General features: G+C 50.1%; 2 protein-coding genes across 3 annotated transcripts; one reads left to right on the plus strand and one right to left on the minus strand.

Moving 5' to 3' along the window:
• The first annotated feature begins 3,082 nt into the window (after positions 1-3,082).
• MYL11 (myosin light chain 11) lies at positions 3,083-6,836 on the plus strand. Its single transcript, XM_003930083.3, has 7 exons — positions 3,083-3,191; positions 4,628-4,720; positions 4,957-5,032; positions 5,228-5,332; positions 5,426-5,504; positions 6,503-6,551; positions 6,643-6,836. The coding sequence occupies exons 1-7, from the start codon at positions 3,189-3,191 to the stop codon at positions 6,745-6,747; spliced, it is 510 nt and encodes a 169-aa protein (XP_003930132.1). The 5' UTR covers positions 3,083-3,188; the 3' UTR covers positions 6,748-6,836.
• Positions 6,837-7,011: 175 nt separating this feature from the next.
• SEPTIN1 (septin 1) lies at positions 7,012-11,687 on the minus strand. 2 transcript variants are annotated; one of them, XM_010340684.3, is made up of 12 exons: positions 11,562-11,687; positions 11,346-11,419; positions 11,095-11,185; positions 10,913-10,999; positions 10,585-10,708; positions 10,166-10,300; positions 9,948-10,065; positions 8,754-8,855; positions 8,238-8,337; positions 7,825-7,990; positions 7,484-7,574; positions 7,012-7,394 (listed from the first exon to the last, which is right to left on the minus strand). In XM_010340684.3, exons 1-12 carry the CDS (start codon positions 11,623-11,625, stop codon positions 7,308-7,310), a joined length of 1,239 nt encoding a protein of 412 aa, XP_010338986.1. In that variant the 5' UTR covers positions 11,626-11,687; the 3' UTR covers positions 7,012-7,307. The 2 variants fall into 2 exon arrangements, with proteins under 2 accessions (XP_010338986.1, XP_010338985.1); XM_010340683.3 differs by lacking the exon at positions 11,562-11,687 and having other exon boundaries at positions 11,346-11,531.
• Between the last annotated feature and the right edge of the window lie 10,059 nt (positions 11,688-21,746).

Here is a 21,746-nt window from a genome sequence, read left to right on the forward strand (position 1 = left end):
CGCAGTGGCACGATCTTGGCTCACTGCAACCTCCCGCTCCTGGGTTCAAGCGATTCTCTGCCTCAGCCTCTGAGTGGCTGGTATTACAGGCATGCACCACCACTCCCAGCTGATTTTTGTATTTTTAGTAGAGATGGGGTTTTACCATGTTGGCTAGGATGGTCTCGACCTCCTGACCTCCTGATCTGCCTACCTCGGCCTCCCAAAGTGCTGGGATTACAGGCATGAGCCACCGCGCCCGGCCCAACTTTCCAACTTCTAAAACACCCTCTTCTCTCTCTGACCCCCACAGTCCAATTTCCATATAGCATCCACCATCCTGGAATTCCAGTGAGACCTAGCTCCCGACTTCCCAGCCCCTCCTTGATTTCTGAGTTCTCTAAGCTCCCTCACTGCCAACTCAGCCGAAAGTCCTGTCAATTCCCATTCAGTGTCTCATCTCCTTCTCACCTTCATCTTCCATTTGACCCAAGCTTCCTCAACACTCCTCCCATTCCCCTTTTTGGAGTCCTCCTCCTCTCCCAGAACCCAGTAATAAGTGAACCCCCCCGGCCTCGACCCCCATGGTAACCCTATAAGGTGAGGCAGCTGCCATCTGAGGCAGGGAGGGGCTGGTGTGGGAGGCTAAGGCCAGCTGCTAAGTTTAGGGTGGCTCCTTCTCTCTTCTTAGAGACAACAGGTGGCTGGGCCTCAGTGCCCAGAAAAGAAAATGTCTTAGAGGCACTGGTATGGGGCTGGGGGAGGAGGAAGGGGGAGGCATCCTCCTCAGGACATTAGGTCATAGAGGGAGCAGGAGGAGAAGGAGATGGTTGTCTTTGCCAACCTGGGGCTTCCTCAGCCACTATTTTCTCAGACTTCTGCTGCATGGAGAAGACTGGGCTACTGAGGCCCAGAGGGAAAAGAGAGGGTACATCAAAGTCACACAATCAGCCAAGCTAGCTCTTGGCCAAAATGAAGCAAGCTGCCACTAGCCATCAAGCCACCTCAGAGAAGGTGGTCAGCTGGCTGTCTGATTAGGGTCTTTGCCTCCCTCCTGATTTCCAGCCTCCACACCAGTACCCAGAGAAAAGATTCTAGACTCATACTAGACCATGCCCTTCTGCATGAAACCTTTCCAAGGTTACCCAGGGTCTCCGCCCTGTGCCTGGCTTTCAAGGGCCCTCAGGGGCTGGTCACCAGCCCCATCACAATTCTGGCAACCTGAACACCTCTGATCTTCCACTCTCCAGGCCTCTGCCTAGGCCATGCCCTCTATCGAGCACACCTGTTCCTCCGCCTGCACCTGACTCCCTGGCCCTCGTTAAGCCACTCCCATACTCCTAGACAGGGCCGCCATGCCCTCCACTTCTGCACTCCTGACCAGCTGCTGTGTCCGTTTCTGCATTCATTCCTATCTCTATGGCTAGACTATAAGTTCCAGCAAGGCAGGGATAATTATTAGTTATAATGCAAGTTCTGAGGGATGGGAACTACATCTCCCTTTTACAGAAGGGAAACCAAGGCTCAGCACAAAACCTGAGACCACAGAGCATCTCTCCTCAAAAAATCCCCCTCTTGGCCAGGCACGGTGGCTTACACCTGTAATCCCAGCACTTTGGGAGGCCGAGGTGGGTGGATCACCTGAGGTCTGGAGTTCAAGACCAGCCTGGCCAACATGGTGAAATCTTATCTGTACTAAAAATACAAAAAATTAGCCTGGTGTGGTGGCATGTGCCTGTAATCCCAGCTACTTGGGAGGCTGAGACAGAAGAATCACTTGCCACTGCACTCCAGCCTGGGTGACAAGCAAGACTCCATCTCAAAAAAACAAAAATTCCCCTCTCTTTGAAGGGAGGTAGCTGATCCCCCAGCTTCCACAGATGGCTCTTTCCCACCACCTCCACATATACATACACTTGACTATGAAGTCCACCATGTGGAGGTGGAGGGATTGTGTCTGCCAAAGTGCACCCACAAAGCCTGGCCTAGCACGTGGCACACTGTGTGCATACAATACGTGTTTACTAGGTTTATTTTATTAATTTAAAATAGAGGACCAGGAGCAGTGGCTCATGCCTGTAATCCCAGCACTTTGGGAGGCTGAGGAGGGCAGATCATCAGAGGTCAGGAGTTCGAGACCAGCCTGGGCAACATGGTGAAACCCCATTTCTACCAAAAATACAAAATTAGCTCGGTGTGGTGGCACATGCCTGTGATCCCAGCTATTCTGGAGGCTGAGGCAGGAGAATCACTTGAAACCAGGAGGCGGAGGTTGTGGTGAGCCGAGATCGTGCCATTGCACTCCAGCCTGGGCAACAAGAGTGAAACTCTGTCTCAAATAAATAAATAAATAAAACAGAGACAGGGGAACAGGCACTGTGGCTCACGCCTGTAATCCCAGCACTCTGGGAGGCCAAAGTGGGTGAATCATGAGGTCAGAAGATCGAGACCACCCCGGTCAACACAGTGAAACCTGGTCTCTACTAAAGATACAAAAAAAATTGGTGGAGCGTGATGGTGTGCACCTGTAATCCCAGCTACTTGGAAGGCTGAGGCAAGAGAAATGTTTGAACCTGGGAGACGGAGGTTGCAGTGAGCTGAGATCACATCACTGCACTCCAGCCTGGGCGACAGAGCAAGACTGTCTCAAAAAAAAAAAAAAAAAAAAAGAGACAGGGGTCTCACTATGTTGGCCAGGCTGGTCCTGAACTTCTGGCCTCAAGCAATCCTCTTGCCTCAGCCTCCCAAGGTGCTGGAATTACAGGGGTAAACCACTACACCCGGAAGTTTACTGGGTTTAAATCTGAGCCCCCCCGACCCCACACAGGAGTATAGGATGTGGTTCATTTCTCTCCCAGAACACTGCCTTGGGTTGGGTCCACCCTAAACTCTGGCACATTCCAGCCCCTCTTTGGGAGAAAGAATATCCCTTCTTGCCCAGGCCTCAGTGAGACATGCATCCTAAGACCTGCTTCTCCCCCCACCCCCCACTCCCCCTGGGCTCCAGCTGTTGCAAGCCCTCCAAGAAAGGAGAGGCCCTGAGCTGGGCTATTTTGGTATCTGGGGTGGGTACCCACAGGGCTAAGGTTACCTTGGTATGTTAAGGGCTCCCTGGGGCAGGACTATATAACCCCAGAGGGACTGCCCCATGCTGACTCCCTGCTTCTTTCCCACCGGAGCCGCTGCCTTGCCCCCCGGAGACTGAAGACATGGTGAGTGACAATCCTCCAACCCCTGCCCAAATCCGTTAGACCTCAGGGCAGCCTCACCCTTTGAAAGAAAGTTGCCGGTTCCCAGTCCAACAAAAAGTTAAAAGGATGGTCATCTCTTTCTCAGCATCACTGATGGAAAATAGAATGTGTAATAGCCTGAAGGATCCAATCAATGATAATCTGCCCAGACATTCGACTCACAGGGGCCCAGTCCCTTTCAAAACCTGTTCCATCCTTCCTGCACTCCATTTTCCTAAAGCCCTCTGGCACCACACAGGCAATAACTCATATCCCATTTTACAAATAGGAAAGTAGAAGTTCAGGCCAGGTGCTGTGGCTCATGCCTGTAATACCAGCACTTTGGGAGGCTGAGGTGGGCAGATCATTTGAAGCCAGGAGTTTGAGACGAGCCTGGCCAACATGGCAAAATCCTGTCTCTACTAAAAATATAAAAATTAGCCAGGTATGGTGATGGATGCCTGTAATCCCAGCTACTCCAGAGGCTCAGGGTGTTAGATTTGCTCGAACCGGGGAGGCAGGGGTTGCAATGAGCCGAGATCGAAGCACTGCACTACAGCATGGGTGACAGAGTGAGACTCTCAAAAAAAAAAAAAAAAAAAAACAACAGAAAGACAACACGAAAGAAAGGGAAGGAAGGAAGGAAGGAAGGAAGGAAAGAAAGAAAGAAAGAAAGAAAGAAAGAAAGAAAGAAAAGAAAGAAAAGAAAAGAAAGAAAGAGGAAAGGGCTGGGCGCGGTGGCTCATGCCTGTAATCCCAGCACTTTGGGAGGCCGAGGCGTGTGGATCATGAGGTCAACAGATCGAGACCATCCTGGTCAATGTGGTGAAACCCCATCTCTACTAAAAATACAAAAAATCAGCTGGGCATGGTGGTGCGTGCCTGTAATCCCAGCTACTCAGGAGGCTGAGGCAGGAGAATTGCCTGAACCCAGGAGGCGGAGGTTGTGGTGAGCCGAGATCGCGCCATTGCACTCCAGCCTGGGTAACATCAGCGAAACTCCGTCTCAAAAAAAAAAAAAGAAAGAAAGAAAAAGGAAGAAGGGAGGGAGGGAGGGAGGGAAGGAAGGAAGGAAGGAAGGAAAAGAAAGTAGAGGCTCAAACAGGGCAAATAAGTGGTTGGGGTCACACAGCAAGTCTGGGGCTCAGAGGAACCTGGTTCAGACCACTGAGAAGAGAAGGAAGCTTCCATTCTTTGTGGGGAATGAAGAGATAAGAGGCCCAGGAGCCACCGGTGGGAATTTGGGGAATGCAATCAAAGCAGGTCCCCTCAGCAAAGAGGTCCCCAAGGAAGGGGAGACTCAGGCCAAAGAATTGTTTTGGGAACTAGGACTCAAAGAATTCTGAATCTAATCCATTGCCCCCAGAGAAGTGGAAGGACTGGTCCATGGGCCCCTTTGTTCAACCCTCACCCTCCAGGCACCCAAGAAAGCCAAGAGAAGGGCAGTAGAGGGCGGAAGCTCCAATGTCTTCTCCATGTTTGACCAGACTCAGATCCAGGAGTTCAAGGAGGTGAGTGAGGGGACAGGGGAAACTGAAAGGCTGACCAAATGCAACCCTCACTCCCGCCCTCTCCCTGGAATGTGCACCTGTTTGAAGGAGGGGAAAGGTTTAGAATTCCTTCCTCCCCTCCCTGCTTGGGGTAGAAGAGGACAGCTGGCTAGGAGCCAGCATCTGATCTGCCTGGGGTAGGGATGCTGAGGTTGGGCCATGGGAGACCTAACCCTACCCATCCCGGCCCTGCCCAGGCCTTCACCGTGATTGACCAGAACCGTGATGGCATTATCGACAAGGAGGACCTTCGGGACACCTTCGCAGCCATGGGTGAGCCCACTACCCCAGGTGGGAATATTCAAGGCTGCAGAGTCGAGGAAATTCAGTTGCCTTGCGTTCCGGCCCTGTCAACTCCACCTTGGGCCTCAGTCTACCCAGCTGAAAAAATGGATGGGAACGTCTGAATTAGTGGGAAGCACAGCCCCGGCCTCAGAAGCCTACTCCAGCCTATGCTTCCCCCACCAGGCCGCCTCAATGTGAAGAATGAGGAGATAGATGCCATGATGAAGGAAGCCAGCGGTCCCATCAACTTCACCGTCTTTCTGACCATGTTCGGGGAGAAGCTCAAGGGTGAGTGGAGTGTTCTGTGTCTAAGGCCCCAGCTGCCTTTTCCCCAGACCCTTCAGGGACCCATCAGCTTCATGTGCCCTCTGACCCCCACAGGTGCTGACCCTGAGGATGTGATCACTGGAGCCTTCAAGGTCCTGGACCCTGAGGGAAAGGGCACCATCAAGAAGCAGTTGTGAGCATTGGTCCCCCAACCCTTCCTCCCCTTCCCCTCACTCCACCAGCTGCTCCCACACTGAAAGCCTCCTTTAAATTCCTACCAAGGCTGGGAGCTGTGGCTCAGTATTTTGGAAGGCAGATACAGGAGGATAGGCTTATATAATCTCAGTGGTTTGGAAGGCAGAGGCAGGATTGGCTTGAGGCCAGGAGTTTGAGAGCAGCCTGGGCAACATAGCATGACCCTGTTTCTAAAAGCTTAATTTAAAAATTCGCGGGCTGGCCAGGCGCAGTGACTTGTTTCTGTAATCCCAGCACTTTGGGAGGCCAAGACAGGTGGATCACGTGAGGTCAGGAGTTCAAAACCAGCGTGGCCAACACGGTGAAACCTAGTCTCTACTAAAAATATAATAATTAGCTGGGCATGGTAGCAGGTACCTGTAGTCCCAGCTACTCCGGAGGCTGAGACATGAGAATCGCTTGAATCCTGGAGGCGGAGGTTGCAGTGAGCCGAAATCAAGCCACTGCCTTCTAGCCTGGGACACAATAGTGAAACTCTGTATCCAAAAAAAAAAAAGAAAGAAAGAAAATCGCGAGCGCGGTGGCAAACACCTGTAGTCTCAGCTACTCTGGAGGCTGAAGGAGTTAGATCCCTTGAGCCCAGGAGTTCCAGGTTGCAGTGACCTATGATCAAACCACTGCACTCCAGCCTGGGCGACAGGGCAAGACCCTGTCTCAGAACAAACAAAGAAATAAAAATTCCTATGAAGGGTTAGGCACTGTCAGAGGTAAGGGAGTAGTTGGGATTGTGGTAATGGGCGGTAAGATTGCATTTCCACAGCAAATGTGGGCGGAGAGGGCAAAAGAGAACCTCTGGGAGGGCAATGAGGAAGTAGAGTGACCGGGTTTTGGGGAGGCTGGGGCTAGCAACGGGCATGAGGTGCGGGCATGAGGTGCGAGAGAGTTGAAAGGAACCAGGAATCCAATTGCAACTCCCCGTGTGTCACCTCTCTCCAGCCTGGAGGAGCTGCTGACCACGCAGTGTGACCGCTTCTCCCAGGAGGAGGTGAGTAGGGGCGGGTCGGGCTGGAGAAGTGAAGGGGCAAGGGCCGGGGAGCCTAAGGGCCGGTGCGAGACGCCCCTGCGTCTTTCCCCAGATCAGGAACATGTGGGCGGCCTTCCCACCCGACGTGGGCGGCAACGTTGACTACAAGAACATCTGCTACGTCATTACGCACGGCGACGCCAAGGACCAGGAGTAGGGGCCCCCGCGGGCCTCCCTGGCCGACGCTTCCGGCCGGCCCGACCCCCGTCCGGCTCCCAATAAAATACAACTGGTCTTTCTTTCTTATCGGCAATGCCTTCAGTGTGTTTGCACAAGAGCCTCAGGTTGGAGGCTGGGCCCAGACGCGGCCCACCCCTAAGGGAGCACCCCACAAATGGAGCGATGTGGCCTGGAGGCCTGCGGAGGGGGCGGTCCTACAATCTACGGCTGCCGCCTGTTTCCGCAAGGAAGGAGAAGTCTCGCGTGGCTGCGGGAAGCTGTTTTTATTGAAGACAGAGCCTGGGAGAAGAGGGGCGACCCCGAAAGAGTGCCGCGGTCAGGGACTGAGCCGCAGGCTCTGCTCGGGAAGTGGGCGGGGTCTGTCTGGGCGGGGCAGGGGCGGGGCTTCTGATCCGGGCTCGGAGACCCTCCCCCGAGCCAGAGCGGGGGCGGCACCCGCGGGCGTCCGGGATTAGGCGCTGGGCAGTGTGGGGCGCGGGGATTGGACAAGAGGCCGACTGAAGGCGGAAGCGAGGTAAGGCCGGGCGGGGCGGGGCCTCAGAGGGCGTCTGACTGCTCGCCCTGGGCTTGGCTCTGCTGCATCTGGGCCTGCATCTTCTCCAACATCTCTTGCATGCGGCGCAGCTGTGCGGGGCGAGATTGCAGGCGGTGACCCGGCGAGGCCAGAAAGGGACCTGGGGCCTCGGTCGGGGAGAAGCGAGGTGCGTGCTCACCTCTTCGTCTTTCTCGCGGATCAGCTTCTCGGTGTCCGCCAGAGGCATCATGGGCAGCGGAATCTCCGTGGCGCTCTGGCGGGAAAGCTTGCTGCAGGGCAGTGGGAAGGGGACAGGAATCAGGAACCGGGCCTGAGGTTGTGAGAGAGACCCAGGAGGCAGGGCCTGGGGCGAGGTTGGGGTCTAGGAGGCGGAGCCAGGTCCCTGAGGTTAGGGCCGAAGGCAAAGGGGGTGGGGAGTGAGAGGTCTGAGTGGTGAAGGTGGGGTCACGGGTGGTGAGGACCGGGTCCTGGGTGAGGCGGGACCTTGGAGGCTCCAAGACTGTCGGCCCCGGCTCTCACCTGCGGCTGGCTCGATCGCGAGCCCCAGGCCGGGCCAGGCTCTGTAGGCAGCGGGCCCGGTAGCCCTCGTAAAGCAGATCGTGCGTCACCTCTTTCAGGTCCTGCAGGTGTGTCTGCACCAGCATTCGTCGCAGGTTCAGGAAATCGCAGTGATGTGGGTTCTCCACTGGGAGGTTGGAGGGGGAAGGGGGCGGCGGAGCAGCGAACATCAGGGAGTTTCAAGTCCAACCCACCCGCAGGGTCGGGTCTACAAGGAAGTCCTGCTGCCACTCTATAGGAGGGTCCACAATCTGCAGCCCAAAGACCCCCCCCCTTTCCTCCTAGGATCCACCCCAACCTCACATGTTGAGTGCGCCTGACCCAGAAGCCCCGAGCTCCCTTCTGCCACAGGACCCCTGCTTGTCCTCACTCACCCTCCACGGTCCCCCAAGAGTATTGGCGTCCCCTCACTGGTCGGTTCTTGCCATCCTTCACCACCTCGCAGGAACCCACAACTGCAAAAGGGATGCTTTCCTGGAGGGCAGGGGGCAGGTGTCACTCCTGGCCCACATGGCAGAAACTCTTTCCCAGCTTCAGCCTCCACACCCGCCTCCTCTGCTTCCCACCCCTCCCTTTTTTTTTTTTTTTTCACTTTTTCTTTTCTTTTTTCTTTCTTTTTTTTTGAGACTTGGTCTTGATCCATTGCCCAGGCTGGAGTGTTCAAGTGATTCTCCTGCCTCCGTCTCCCAAGTAGCTGGAATTATAGGCACCTGCCATTATGCCTCGATAATATCTGTATTTTTGGTAGAGGCAAGGGGTCTCAGCATGTTGCCCAGGCTGGTCTAGAACTCCTGACCTCAAAGGATCCGCCCTCCTCAGCCTCCAAAGTGCTGGGATTACAGGCGTGAGCCACCACACCCCGTACCCCCTTCCTTCTTTGTCTCCCACACCTTCATCTCCGCATCCTGCCTCTTGAAGTCTTCATCTTCGTCAGAGTCACATTCAGGGAACTGGTAGATGTGGATCTCCTCTTCCTTCAGCTGATCCCGGATCTCGGGAAACATACAGAGACAGTGTGAAACAGGCCACAATGACAACCATTGCGTGGCCAGAGACAGTGAGACACAGAGATACTGGGTGGTCAGAGATAGAGAGAAAGCCATAAAAGACACAGATGGGGAGAGATGGACGTACAGGAAGACCAAAATTAAAACCTCAGACAGTGAGAAACAAAATTCTAAGATGGGGCAGACATTAAGAGATCAGGAGAAATCTGGGAAATATAGCTAGATCCCATCTCTTAAAAAAATATATATATATATATATTTTTTGAAGCAAGGTTTCACTCTGTCACCCAGGCTGGAGTGCAGTGGCTCCATCTTGGTTCATTGCAGCCTCAGTCTCCCAGGCTCAAGTGATTCTCCCATCTCAGCCTCCCGAGTAGCTGGGACTATAGGTGCACATCACCACACATGACTAATTTTTGTACTTTTTGTAGAAATGGGGTTCTGCCATGTTGCCCAGGCTGATCTTGAACTCTTCAGCTCAAGCAATCCTCCAACCTCAGCCTCTCAAAGTGCTGAGATTACAGGTGTGTGCCACCGTGCCCAGCCAAAAAAATATTTTTTAAGTTAGCCAGGCATGGTGGTGCACATTTGTAATTCCTGCTACTCAAGAGGCTGAGGCAGGAGGATCACTTGAGCCTACAAGTTTGAGGCTGCAGTGGTATGCCACTGTACTCCAGCCTGGGCCACAGAGTGAGACTCTATCTCCAAAAAACAAACAAAAAAGACAGAGGTCAAGAGAGACATAGGCATAAACGGTAGGAAAGGGTGCTGAAGACACAAGGTAGGGGCCAGAGGGAAGTCACCATGTCCTCGTGTCTATGCTTCTGCCCTCAAATAGGCCTTAGCCAAGCATCTATCCCAGAGGCTTCGTATCTCGCCTGTTTTGAGCCTTCAGAGACATGGCTACGCTGGCAGCTTACCACGTGCCTTCCTCAGAAGCTGCTACAGTCTAGCCTGACACACCGTGCTCCAAAAAGGCCACTCCAAGATCAAAGATGTCTAAGCTGAAATCATGTTATGTTTGGTGGTGACTTTTGGCCTCACTTGGGGTTAAAGGTCAGAGGTCATTACTCACACCTTCTGCTTGAGGGCCTGGGTTTCCTGGGGCAGCAGGGCATCCGCTTTGCCAATGACTGGGATAATGTTGACTTTCTCGTGTACTGCCCGGAGGAAGGCCACGTCTAGGGGCCGGAGCCTGCACGCAGGGATTGGTCAGTGCCCAGCCTCAGGGCACAAAGACCCCCAGCCCCTAGGCCTCCCTAAATGCCCCAACCCCCAGGATTCCCCCACCAGACCCCCGGCCGAAGGGTGAGATGAAGTAGAGGCAGCAGTGGACTCGGGAGTCCTGGATGTTCTTCCTGTTCAGGCCACTCTCATCCCTAAGGTACTGCTCAAATTGCTCCTCGATGAATTTCACCACAGGAAGCCAGCTGGGTGTTGGGAGAGGACATGAAGTCAGAGATCAAAGGCCAGAGGGCAGGGGGTGAGGCTAGCCAGGACTGTGAGAGTAAAACATTTATTTGGCTTCATCCAAAGACATTAAAGGGAACTGGTGGGGCCTATGTGAGTCCTCAAGAAGCACAGGGACCCGTGGCCCTCCGAAACAGATACCACCTTTTGGGATAGGGAACCAGAACAAACCAGCTCTATAACTGACCCCTTGGTCTCCAGGGAGTCACCACGGTGAAAGGCTGAGCCTCTGTCTCCTCCTCACCAGTCAGAGCAGTCCACCGAGTCCCCAAAGCCAGGCGTGTCCACCAGGGTCAGCTTCACCTTCACACCCCTCTCCTCGATCTCCACACCCCGGCGCTCAATGGTCAGAGTCTGTGACAAGCGAGCTTTGGGATGGGAGAGAGGTCAGGGATCCAGGGAGGCTCTGAGGCAGGATTAATTTCCTTTGTCAATTTCACAGTTGCCTGCACCCATTTTCCAGGGAAGAAAGGTCTCAGAAAAAAAGTCAGCTACCCGAGTCCCCAGATGGAAAAGACTAGGATGTGACCCAGGAACAGGGGACTGCCTGTAGAGGGTGTCGAGGGACTTACCACTGGCCTCTGGCACCTGGCGATCCTCATAGAGGTTGGTGAGGAACAGGCTGTTGATGAGGGTAGATTTCCCTAGGCCTGACTCCCCTGTGGACAGAACAGGCCCCACTGGTCACGGGAGAGGACAGCAAGGGTCTCCTAAGGACATCCCCTCCACAGTTCCCTCTCCAAAATCCCCAGACCTGCCACCATGAGTGTGAAGTCAAACCCCTTCTTGACGGACTTGCGATGCAGCTGGTTGGGGAGGGCAGCAAAACCCACGTACTCCTTGTCCTGTGGATGGGGGTGCACAATATGAAGCTGTTGGCAATGGCAGGCAGGGTCCCCCAGGATCACTTGAGCTCTTGGGCTAGGAAGAGTCAGCAGGGTCTGTGACCCTGGGTATAGGGGGTTGGGGGCCAAGATGCCCAGGTTTCTGGGCTTAAGGACTTACCATGGCTCCGCCAGCCGTCACTGCACCTGCTGTCTCGCCCCACTTCCTGTGGTGGGGCAGGAAGTTGACTGCGGCTAACAAGGGGGCGGGCAGAAGAGGCAGCTGAGATGCTTAAGCTGGCCCAGTCCCAGAGAGGTAGGGAAGACCAAGGCCAAGAAACTTGGGGTTACCACCTCCTGGACCCCTTGTCCCATCACCCCTCCATGCACCTTCAACCCCTCCATTCTTCACACATCTGGATTCCAAGTCCCACTGCAGCCCCATCACAGTGGTAAGACATGGGATATGTGCAGACGGGAAGAAAGCAGACTGCTTTTGTTAGCAGGTGAGATGAAGGAGGTTTTGGTTTTTTTTTTTTTTTTTTTTGAGATGGAGTCTCACTCTGTTTCCCAGGCTGGAGTGCAGTGGTGTGATCTTGGCTCACTGCAACCTCCACCTCCCGGGTTCAAGTGCTTCTCCTGCCTCAGCCTCCTGAGTAGCTGGGATTACAGGTACTCAGCACCACACCCAGCGAATTGTTGTATTTTTAGTAGAGACAAGGTTTCACCATGTTGGCCAGGCTGGTCTCGAACTCCTGACCTCAAGTGATCTGCCCGCCTCAGCCTCCCAAGGGCTGGGATTACAGGCCTGAGCCACTGTGCTGGTGGAGATGAAGGTTTGGATGAGCTGGTTAAAAAACGGTTCCCACCGGGCGCGGTGGCTCAAGCCTGTAATCCCAGCACTTTGGGAGGCCGAGGCAGGTGGATCACGAGGTCAAGAGATCGAGACCATCCTGGTCAACATGGTGAAACCCCGTCTCTACTAAAAATACAAAAAATTAGCTAGGCATGGTGGCGCGTGCCTGTAATCCCAGCTACTCAGGAGGCTGAGGCAGGAGAATTGCCTGAACCCAGGAGGCGGAGGTTGCGGTGAGCCGAGATCGCGCCATTGCACTCCAGCCTGGGTAACAAGAGCGAAACTTCCTCTCAAACAAAACAAAACAAAACAAAACGGTTCCCATGGGAGAGATCCAAGATGGTTGATCACTAGCAGCTCAGAATTGTAGCTCCCAGTGAAAGCGCAGAGAACGAGAGGATGCCACACTTTCAGACGAATTTTTGTTGCTTACACACCAGGAGATTCCCAGTGGAGGAGCCCGATGGGTCACCAGCACGACTCTTATAGCTGGCGAGGCAGTTTTGCCGCTGCCTTGGTGCAGCGGTCCTTGGTGCAGAGTCAGAAAAGCACCATCAATCTTAACGCTGCAGTTTTGGCTGGCGCAGTGGGTTGCTCAGATTTTAGCACTAGGAATCAACAAAGTTGGACATCCACTCAGAAACCCAATTACAAAGATGGTAATTATAAAGACCACAGATGGATAAATCTAAAACAAAGGGAAGAAACCAGCCTAAAAAGGCTGAGAATACCCAAAACCAGAACACCTCTCCCTCTACAGGGGATCATAGTTCCTCATCAGCAACAGAACTAGGCCTGATGGAGAATGAGTGTGTTCCATTATCAGAAGCAGGTTTCAAAAGGTGGATGATGAGAAACTTCTGGGAATTAAAAGAACTTGTTCTAACCCAATACAAAGAAACTAAGAACTATTAAAAAACGTTTGACGAAATGTTAACAGGAATACACAATTTAGAGAGGAATGTAAGTGAATTAATGGAGCTGAAAAACACAAGAACTTCGCAAAGTATGCACAAGTTTTAACAGCCAAATTGATCAAGCAGAAGAAAAGATATCAGAGGTCGAAGACCAACTTAATGAAATAAAACGAGGAGACAAGATTAGAGAAAAAAGGATAAAAAGGAACGAGCAGGCCGGGTGCAGTGGCTCAAGCCTGTAATCCCAGCACTTTGGGAGGCCGAGGCGGGTGGATCACGAGGTCAAGAGATCGAGACCATCCTGGTCAACATGGTGAAACCCCGTCTCTACTAAAAATACAAAAAAATTAGCTGGGCATGGTGGCGCGTGCCTATAATCCCAGCTACTCAGGAGGCTGAGGCAGGAGAATTGCCTGAACTCAGGAGGCGGAGGTTGCAGTGAGCCGAGATCGTGACATTGCACTCAAGCCTGGGTAACAAGAGTGAAACTCCGTCTCAAAAAAAAAAAGGAACGAGCAAAGTCTCCAAGAAATATGGGACCATGTGAAAAGACCTAATCTACGTTTGATAGGTGTACCTGAATGTGACAAAGAGAATCAATCCAAGCTGGAAAATAAGCTTCAGGATATTATTCAGGAAAACTTTCCCAATCTTGCAAGGCAGGAAAATATTCAACTCCAGGTAATACAGAGAACATCAAAAAGAGAACATCAAAGGGCCGGGCACGGTGGCTCAAGCCTGTAATCCCAGCACTTTGGGAGGCCGAGGCGGGTGGATCACAAGGTCAAGAGATCGAGACCATCCTGGTCAACATGGTGAAACCCCGTCTCTACTAAAGATACAAAAAATTAGCTGGGCATGGTGGCACGTGCCTGTAATCCCAGCTACTCAGGAGGCTGAGGCAGGAGAATTGCTTGAACCCAGGAGGCAGAGGTTGCGGTGAGCCGAGATCGTGCCATTGCACTCCAGCCTGGGTAACAAGGGCGAAACTCCGTCTCAAAAAAAAAAAAAAAAAAAAAAAAAAAAAAAAAAAAAAAAAGAGAACATCAAAAAGATATTCCTCAAAAAGACCAACCTCAAGGCACATAATCGCCAGATTCACCAGGGTTGAAATGAAGGAGAAAATACTGAGGGCAGCCAGAGAGAAAGGTCAGGTTACCCACAAAGGGAAGCCTATCAGACTCACAGCAGATCTCTCAGCAGAAACCCTATAAGCCAGAATAGAGTGGGGGCCACTATTCAACATCCTTAAAGAAAAGAACTTTCAACCCAGAATTTTACATCCAGCCAAATTAAGCTTCATAAGTGAAGGAAAAATAAAATCTTTTGTGAACAAGCAAGCACTCAGAGAATTCATCACCACCAGGCCTGCTTTACAAGAGCTTCTGAAAGAACCACTACACATAGAAAGGAACAACCAGTATCAGCCTTTCTAAAAAATACCAAAAAGTAAAAAGCAACAACATAATCAAGAATTTACATCAACTAATGGGCAAAACAGCCAGCTAACATTAAATGGCAGTATTAAACTCACATTTATTATTATTATTATTATTATTATTATTATTGAGACGGAGTTTCTTTCACTCTTGTGACCCAGGCTGGAGTGCAATGGCGCGATCTCGGCTCACCACAACCTCCGCCTCCTGGGTTCAGGCAATTCTCCTGCCTCAGCCTCCCAAGTAGCTGGGATTACAGGCACACCCCACCATGCCCAGCTACTTTTTGGTATTTTTAGCAGAGACGGGGTTTCACCATGTTGACCAGGATGGTCTCGATCTCTTGACCTCGTGATCCACCTGCCTCGGCCTCCCGAAGTGCTGGGATTACAGGCATGAGCCACTGCGCCTGGCTCACATATATTAATTCTAAATTTAAATCGACTAAATCTCCCAATCCAAAGACACAGAGAGGCAAAAAAAAGCCAAAACCCATCGGTGTGTTGCATTCAGACCCATCTCACATGCAATGATACACAAAGACTCAAAATAAAGGGATGGAGAAAGATTTACCAACCAAATGGAGAGCAAAAATAAATAAATAAAAAGCAGGAGTTGCCATTTTTGCCTCTGATAAAATAGCCTTCAAAGCAACAAAGATCATAAGAAGCAAAAAAGGACATTACGTAATGATAAAAGGATCAATGCAACAAGAAGAGCTAAAGATCCTAAATATATACGCACCCAATACAGGAATACCCAGACATACAAGATTTATAAAGAGACTTAGACTCCCACACAATAATAGTGGGAGACTTCAACATCAGTATTAGACAGATCAATAAGACAGAAAATTAACAACGATATCCAGGATTTGAACTCAGATCTGGAACAAATAAACAATTAACATTTACAGAACTCTCCACTTTAAATACACAAAATAGACACTCTTATCGGTACCACATAACACCTATTTACAGGTTTAAATGAAATATTGGTTGGCTGCTTGTTTGTTATTTTCTTCCCTCATTTTAATTTTTTTTCACGTCTTTATTATTAAGCACAATTATAGGCAAACCCATTTTTAGATTGCATTCTAGCCCAGGCAATAAAGCAACACCCCGTTCTCTCTCCCTCTTTCTCTGCCTCTTTCTTCCTCTTCTTCAGTTTTTAAAATTATTATTTTTCTTTCTTTCTCTTTTTCTTTTTTTTCTTCTAAAAAATAAATAAAAATAAAACCGGTTCCCAGGCCGGGCAAGGTGGCTCACGCCTGTAATCTCAGCACTTTAGGAGGCAGAGGTGGGAGGACTGCTTGAGCCAAGGAGCTCAGACCAGCCTGGGCAACAGAGGGACATGGCCTCCAACCATCTCTACAAAAAATTTTAAAAAATTAGCTAGGCATGCCGGGCGTGGTGGCTCACGCCCGTAATCCCAGAATTTTGGGAGGCCAAGGGTGGATAACTCAAGGTCGAGAGTCCAGGAGTTCAAGACAGCCTGATCAACATGGAGAAACCCCATCTCTACTGAAAATACAAAATTAGCTGGATGTGGTGGTGCATGCCTATAATCCCAGCTATTCTGGAGGCAGAGGCAGAAAATCCCTTGAACCCAGGAGGCGGAGGTTGTGGTGAGCTGAGATTGCACCATTGCACTCCAGCCTGGGCAACAAGAATGAAACTCCATCTCAAAAACAAAAGAAAGAAAAAGAAAAAAGGGAGGCCGGGCGCGGTGGCTCACACCTGTAATCCCAGCACTTTGGGAGGCCAAGGCGGGCAGATCACTTGAGGTCAGGAGTTTGAGACCGGCCTGGCCAACACGGTGAAACCCCATCTCTACTAAAAATACAAAAATTAGCTGGGTGTTGGGGGGCCTGCTTGTAATCGCAACTACTCTGGAGGCTGAGGCAGGAGAATTGCTCGAATCCAGGAGGCGGAGGTTGCAGTGAGCTGAGATTGCGCTACTAAACTCCAACCTGGGTAACAGAGTGAAACTCCATCTCAAAAATAAATAAATAAAATAAAATAAGCAAAGGGCGGGGATCATGGTACCCCTGAGCACTCCACGACTGCCTTCCTCCTGCGTCAGGCTGAGCATCTCTATGGTCTTAGTTAAAATTCTGAACTGCTCCGACCCTCCTCCCCACAAGTGTTTCCAAGTCCCGCCTATCCATCAGACAAATTTGGTCCCCTTTTCTTTACACCCTCCATGACATTAACCCACTTTGGGTTCGGACCCTGATCAACTGTTCTCTGAGTTGTTCAAAAGCCTTTAAAAGAATAACATGTTACAAGAAAAAAAGGCTGGGCATGGTGGCTCACGCCTGTAATCCCAGTGCTGTGGGAGGACTGCTTGAGGCCAGGAGAACAAGACCAGGCTGGTCAACATAGTAAGACCCCATATCTATAAAAATAAAAATAAAAAAGATAAAATAAAAAATAATAAAATAATAAAAATAAAAACATGTAGACCTGGCAGTGGTTCATGTCTGTAATCTCTGCACTTTGGGAGGCCAAGGTGGGAGGATCACTTGAGGCCTGGAGTTTGAGACCAGAGTGAGCAACACAGTGAGACTCTGTCTCTACAAAAAAAAAAAAAAAAAAAAAAAAAAAAAAAATTAGCTGGGTGTTGTCCCAGATAGTTGGGAGGCTGAGGCAGGAGGATCACTTGAGCCCAGGAGTTTGAAGCTGCAGTGAGTCATTATGGCATCACTGCACTTTAGGATGGGTGACACAGTGAGATCTTGTCTAAAAAAGAAATAATGTATCTATTTATGATACAACCAACACATGCCCTCATAGAAAAATTATAAAATGTGGCTGGGGGCGGTAGCTCACAACTGTAATCCCAGCAGATCACATGATCCAGTGGATCACGAGATCAGGAGTTCAAGACCAGCCTGACCAACATGGTGAAACCCAGTCTCAACCAAAAACACAAAAATTAGCTGGGCATGGCGGCACATGCCTGTAATCACAGCTACGCAGGAGGCTGAGGTAGCGGGAGGCAGAGGCTACAGTGAGCAGACATCGTGCCTTTGCACTACAGCCTGGGCAACAGAGCAAGACTCTGTCTAAAAAAAAAAAAAAATAGGGTCGCACCATAACTTTGGAAATCTGCTTTTGTCACTTCTTGTATTCTCTACATCTTCCTATGATACATGTACATGTACTTTTTTTTTTTTTAAGCTGGGACCACAGGTGCACACCACCATACTCAGTTAGCCTTTCTGACTTTTAGTAGAGACAAGTTCTTGCTATGTTGCCCAGGCTGGCTTTGAACTCCTAAACTCACACAATCCTCCCATCTCAGTCTCCCCAAGTGCTGAGATTACAGCCACTGCACCTGACCCAGGAAGTTATATATTTAAGGCATTTGTACATATTATGCCAAGCTGGGTGCAGTGGCGACAGAGTGAGACTCTGTCTCAAAAAAAACAATTTCTAGTTACTTTCTTAAAAAAACAAAAACAAAAACAAAAAACAGGCCGGGAGTGATGGCTCTTGGCCTGTAATCCCAGCACTTTGGGAGGCCAACGCAGGTGGATCACCTGAGGTCAGGAGTACAAGACCACTCTAGCCAACATGGTGAAACCCTATCTCTACTAAAAAAAAAATACTAAAATTAGCCAGGTGTGGTGGCATACACCTGTAATCCCAGCTACATGGGAGGTCGAGGCAAGAGAATCACTTGAATTCGGGAGGTGGAGGTAAAGTGAGCCAAGATCGGACCACTGCACTCCAGCCTGGGCAACAGAGTGAGACTCCGTCTCAAAAGAAAAAGAAAAATAAGCCAGGTGCAGTGGTGCGTGCCTGTAGTCCCAGCTAATCGGGAGGCTGAGGCTGGAGGATCACTTGAGCCCAAGAATTCTGGCCTGTAGTTCGCTATGCCGATCGGGTGTCCGCACTAAGTTCTGCATCGGTATGTTGACGCTCTTGGGAGCGGGGAACCACCAGGTTGCCTAAGGAGGGGTGAACCAGCCCAAGTCGGAAACGGAGCAGGTCAAAACTCCCGTGCTGATCAGTAGTTGGATTGTGCCTGTGAAAAGCCACTGCACTCCAGCCTGGCCCACATAGGGAGACCCCATCTCTAAAAAAAGGAAAAGGTAAAAAACAACAACAACAACAAACCAATTGCCCTGCAAAAAAAGGCTCTTGCTTGGTCATTTTGTTAAATGTAGAGTTTATATGAATTAACAGTGACACCATAATCCATTTACGTGCTTATTTATTTATTTTTTTTGAGACAGAGTTTCGCTCTTGTTACCCAGGCTGGAGTGCAATGGCACGATCTCGGCTCACCGCAACCTCCGCCTCCTGGGTTCAGGCAATTCTCCTGCTTCAGCCTCCTGAGTAGCTGGGATTACAGGCACGTGCCACCACACCCAGCTAATTGTTTATATTTTTAGTAGAGACGGGGTTTCACTATGTTGACCGGGATGGTCTCGATCTCTTGACCTCGTGATCCACCCGCCTCGGCCTCCCAAAGTGCTGGGATTACAGGCTTGAGCCACCGTGCCCGGCCTATTTACCTGCTTATTAATTCCAATTAATCATGGCCAATCATTCACATGATATTTGGGACTCATTTGCTTCAACAAAGGAAGGTTGTACCCTGAGTTTCATATAGGGCAGTGTGTGGTGGACAACTCTCTTCCTATTTAATTATTTAGTAATTTGGATTCGTTCTTTTATTTTTAGAGACAAGGTCTTGTTCTGTTGCCCAGGCTGGAATGCAGTGGTGCGATCATAGCTCACGGTAGCTTTGAACTCCTGGGCTCACTTCTGCCTCCCAAGTAGCTGGGACTACATATTTGCACCACCATCCCTGGCTAACTCTATTTTTTTTTTCTGGAGATGCGTTCTCACTATGTTGGCCAGGCTGGTCCCGAACTCCTGACTTCAAGTGATTCTTCTGCCTGAGCCTCCCAAAGCACTGGGATTCCAGGCGTGAGCTACTATGCCCAGACTGGATTCGTTTTTCTTCATCTTGCCATTATGTTTTCATAGTTACCTCTGCCCCTCCCCCTTGCATCCCTGAGGGACTTCTATATCTTTCTTTAGACATGAATTCAAGTTCAGATCTAATAACTCTAGGCTTTGTCCTCTGAAAGTCAAAGTTAGGTAGCAAGTAAGTACGGCAGGCAGGCTGACCATTTATACTATTCTATTTCCCAGCACAAGTACCTGGTACCTGATGGATACCCAGGAAATGAATAGACATTCTTTTTTTTTTTTTTTTTTTTTTTGAGTCAGAGTCTCGTTCTGTCACCAGGCTGGAGTGCAGTGTCGTGATCTTGACTCACTGCAACATCTGCCTCCCGGATTCAAGCGATTCTCCTGCCTCAGCCCCTCTGAGTACCTGAGACTACAAGCACGTGCCACCATGCCCTACTAATTTTTTGCATTTTTAGTACAGATGGGGTTGCAGCGTGTTTGCCAGGATGGTCTCTATCTCCTGACCTCATGATCCGACTGTCTTGGCCTCCCAAAGTGCTGGGATTAACAGGCATGAGCCACCACACCTGGCCGAATAAACTTATACTCTGTCTTCATCTGTCATTGCTTTCCTATTATGTAAACTCATAGAATATTAAAACAACTATTCAAGCCAGGCGAGGTGGCTCATGCCTGTAATCCCAGCACTCTGGGAGGCTGAGGGCAGACAGATCACCTGAGGTCGGGAGTTTGAGACCAGCCAGACCGACATGGCGAAACGCTGTCTCTACTAAAAATACAAAATTAGCCGGGCATGGAGGGGCATGCCTGTAATCCCAGCTATTTGGGAAGTTGAGGCAGGAGAAATCACTTGAACCCAGGAGATGGAGGTTTCAGTGAGCTGAGATCGTGCCATTGCACTCCAGCCTGGGCAACAGGAGCAAAACTCCACCTCAAAAAAAAAACCAGAAACAGAACTATTCTCTATTTTCCCCTCTGAGAATAAGTCATAATCCATAGTCATCTTTGGATCTCAAGCTTCTAGCACACATTAGGTTTTCTTTTTTTTCTTTTTTTTTTTGAGACAGAATTTCGTTCTGTTGCCCGGGCTGGAGTGCAGTACTATGATCTTGGCTGGCTGCAACCTCTGGCTCCTGCACTCAAGTGATTCTCCTGCGTCAGCCTCCCGAGTAGCTGGAATTACAGGTGTGCGCCACCATACCTAGCTAATTTTTATATTTTTAAGTAGAGATGGGGTTTCACCATGTTGGCCAGGCTGGTCTCGAACTCCTGACCTCAGGTGATCTGCCCACCTTAGCCTCCCAAAGTGCTGGGATTACAGGCGTGAGCCATTGAGCCTGGCCTTAGGTTTTCTTTTCTTTTTTTCTTTTTTTCTTTTTTTTTTTTATAGGATCTTGCTCTGTCTCCCAGGCTGGAGTACAGTGGCATGATCTCAGCTCCCCACAACTTTTACCTCCCAGGCTCAAGCAATCCTGCACCTGAGCCTCCCGAGTAGCTGGGACTACAGGTGTGAGCCAGCACTCCCAGCTAATTTTTCTATATCTTTTGTAGAGATGGGGTTCCACCATGTTGGCCAAGCTGGTCTCAAACTCCTAGACTCAAGAGACCTGCCCACCTCACCCTCCCAAAGTGTTGGGATTACAGGCGTGAGCCACCATGCCTGGCCCATATTAGGTTTTCAATTAGTGTGTGGCCCACTGTTCATTTCATTCCCTCTGCCTGGAGTTGTTTATCCAGCCCCCACTCCAAGCAGACTCTGAACTTTTCTGAAATCAAACCAATTAGAGTAATAGCTGATACTTTTTTGCTAAATGCTTTACACATATTCATCCTCAACCATTCAAAGCAGCTGTTATCATCCCTATGTTACAGTTTGAGAAACAGAAGCGTAAGTAACCTCCCTAAAGTGAAATAGCAGTTGAGTGACAAGGCCAAGAATGAAACTGCATGAATGGTTTTATAAAGACAGCATCTGCAGCCACTGAACTCTACAGAAGGTATCTCTCTCTGCACTACACTCCTATAACATTTTGTTCATACAGTCAATATAGAACCTGTCGCACCATCTGTACAACTCCATCTCCTATTGGGTGAAGAGCTCCCTGAGGAGTTTCTTTGTATTTCCAGGGCCCAGGACGATGTCTAGATATTAGCTAGTGATCAGTAGGTGCTGATTTGTGGTCCCTGTTTCTGTCAGTGTTAACATCCACGCATCCCAGGCACACAGAAACTTATTCCTACAAAGTAGAACCCTTGCTGTTCTCCCACACTATCTTGAATTAGTCAATGTAACTTTTTTTTTTTTTTTTTTTTTTTTGGAGACCAAGTCTCTGTCACCCAGGCTGCAGCGCAGTGGCACGATTTCGGCTCTTTGCAACCTCCATCTCCCAGGTTTAAGCGATTTTCCTGCCTCAG

This window comes from Saimiri boliviensis, chromosome 12 (assembly GCF_048565385.1).
Source record: "Saimiri boliviensis isolate mSaiBol1 chromosome 12, mSaiBol1.pri, whole genome shotgun sequence".
Classification (NCBI taxonomy): domain Eukaryota; kingdom Metazoa; phylum Chordata; class Mammalia; order Primates; family Cebidae; genus Saimiri; species Saimiri boliviensis.

Bases quoted from the DNA above. Each gene is read 5' to 3' on its own strand.
- SEPTIN1 (XM_010340684.3), bottom strand. From the start codon at position 11,625: ATGTCTTACCACTGTGATGGGGCTGCAGTGGGACTTGGAATCCAGATG. The intron at 10,301-10,584 runs GTGAGGAGGAGA...CCCAACACCCAG, and splicing joins TCGGTGGACTGCTCTGACTG to CTGGCTTCCTGTGGTGAAAT. The intron at 7,395-7,483 runs GTGAGCACGCAC...CGCCCCGCACAG, and splicing joins TCCGCGAGAAAGACGAAGAG to CTGCGCCGCATGCAAGAGAT.
- MYL11 (XM_003930083.3), top strand. The intron at 4,721-4,956 runs GTGAGTGAGGGG...GGCCCTGCCCAG, and splicing joins AGATCCAGGAGTTCAAGGAG to GCCTTCACCGTGATTGACCA. The intron at 5,033-5,227 runs GTGAGCCCACTA...TTCCCCCACCAG, and splicing joins GGACACCTTCGCAGCCATGG to GCCGCCTCAATGTGAAGAAT.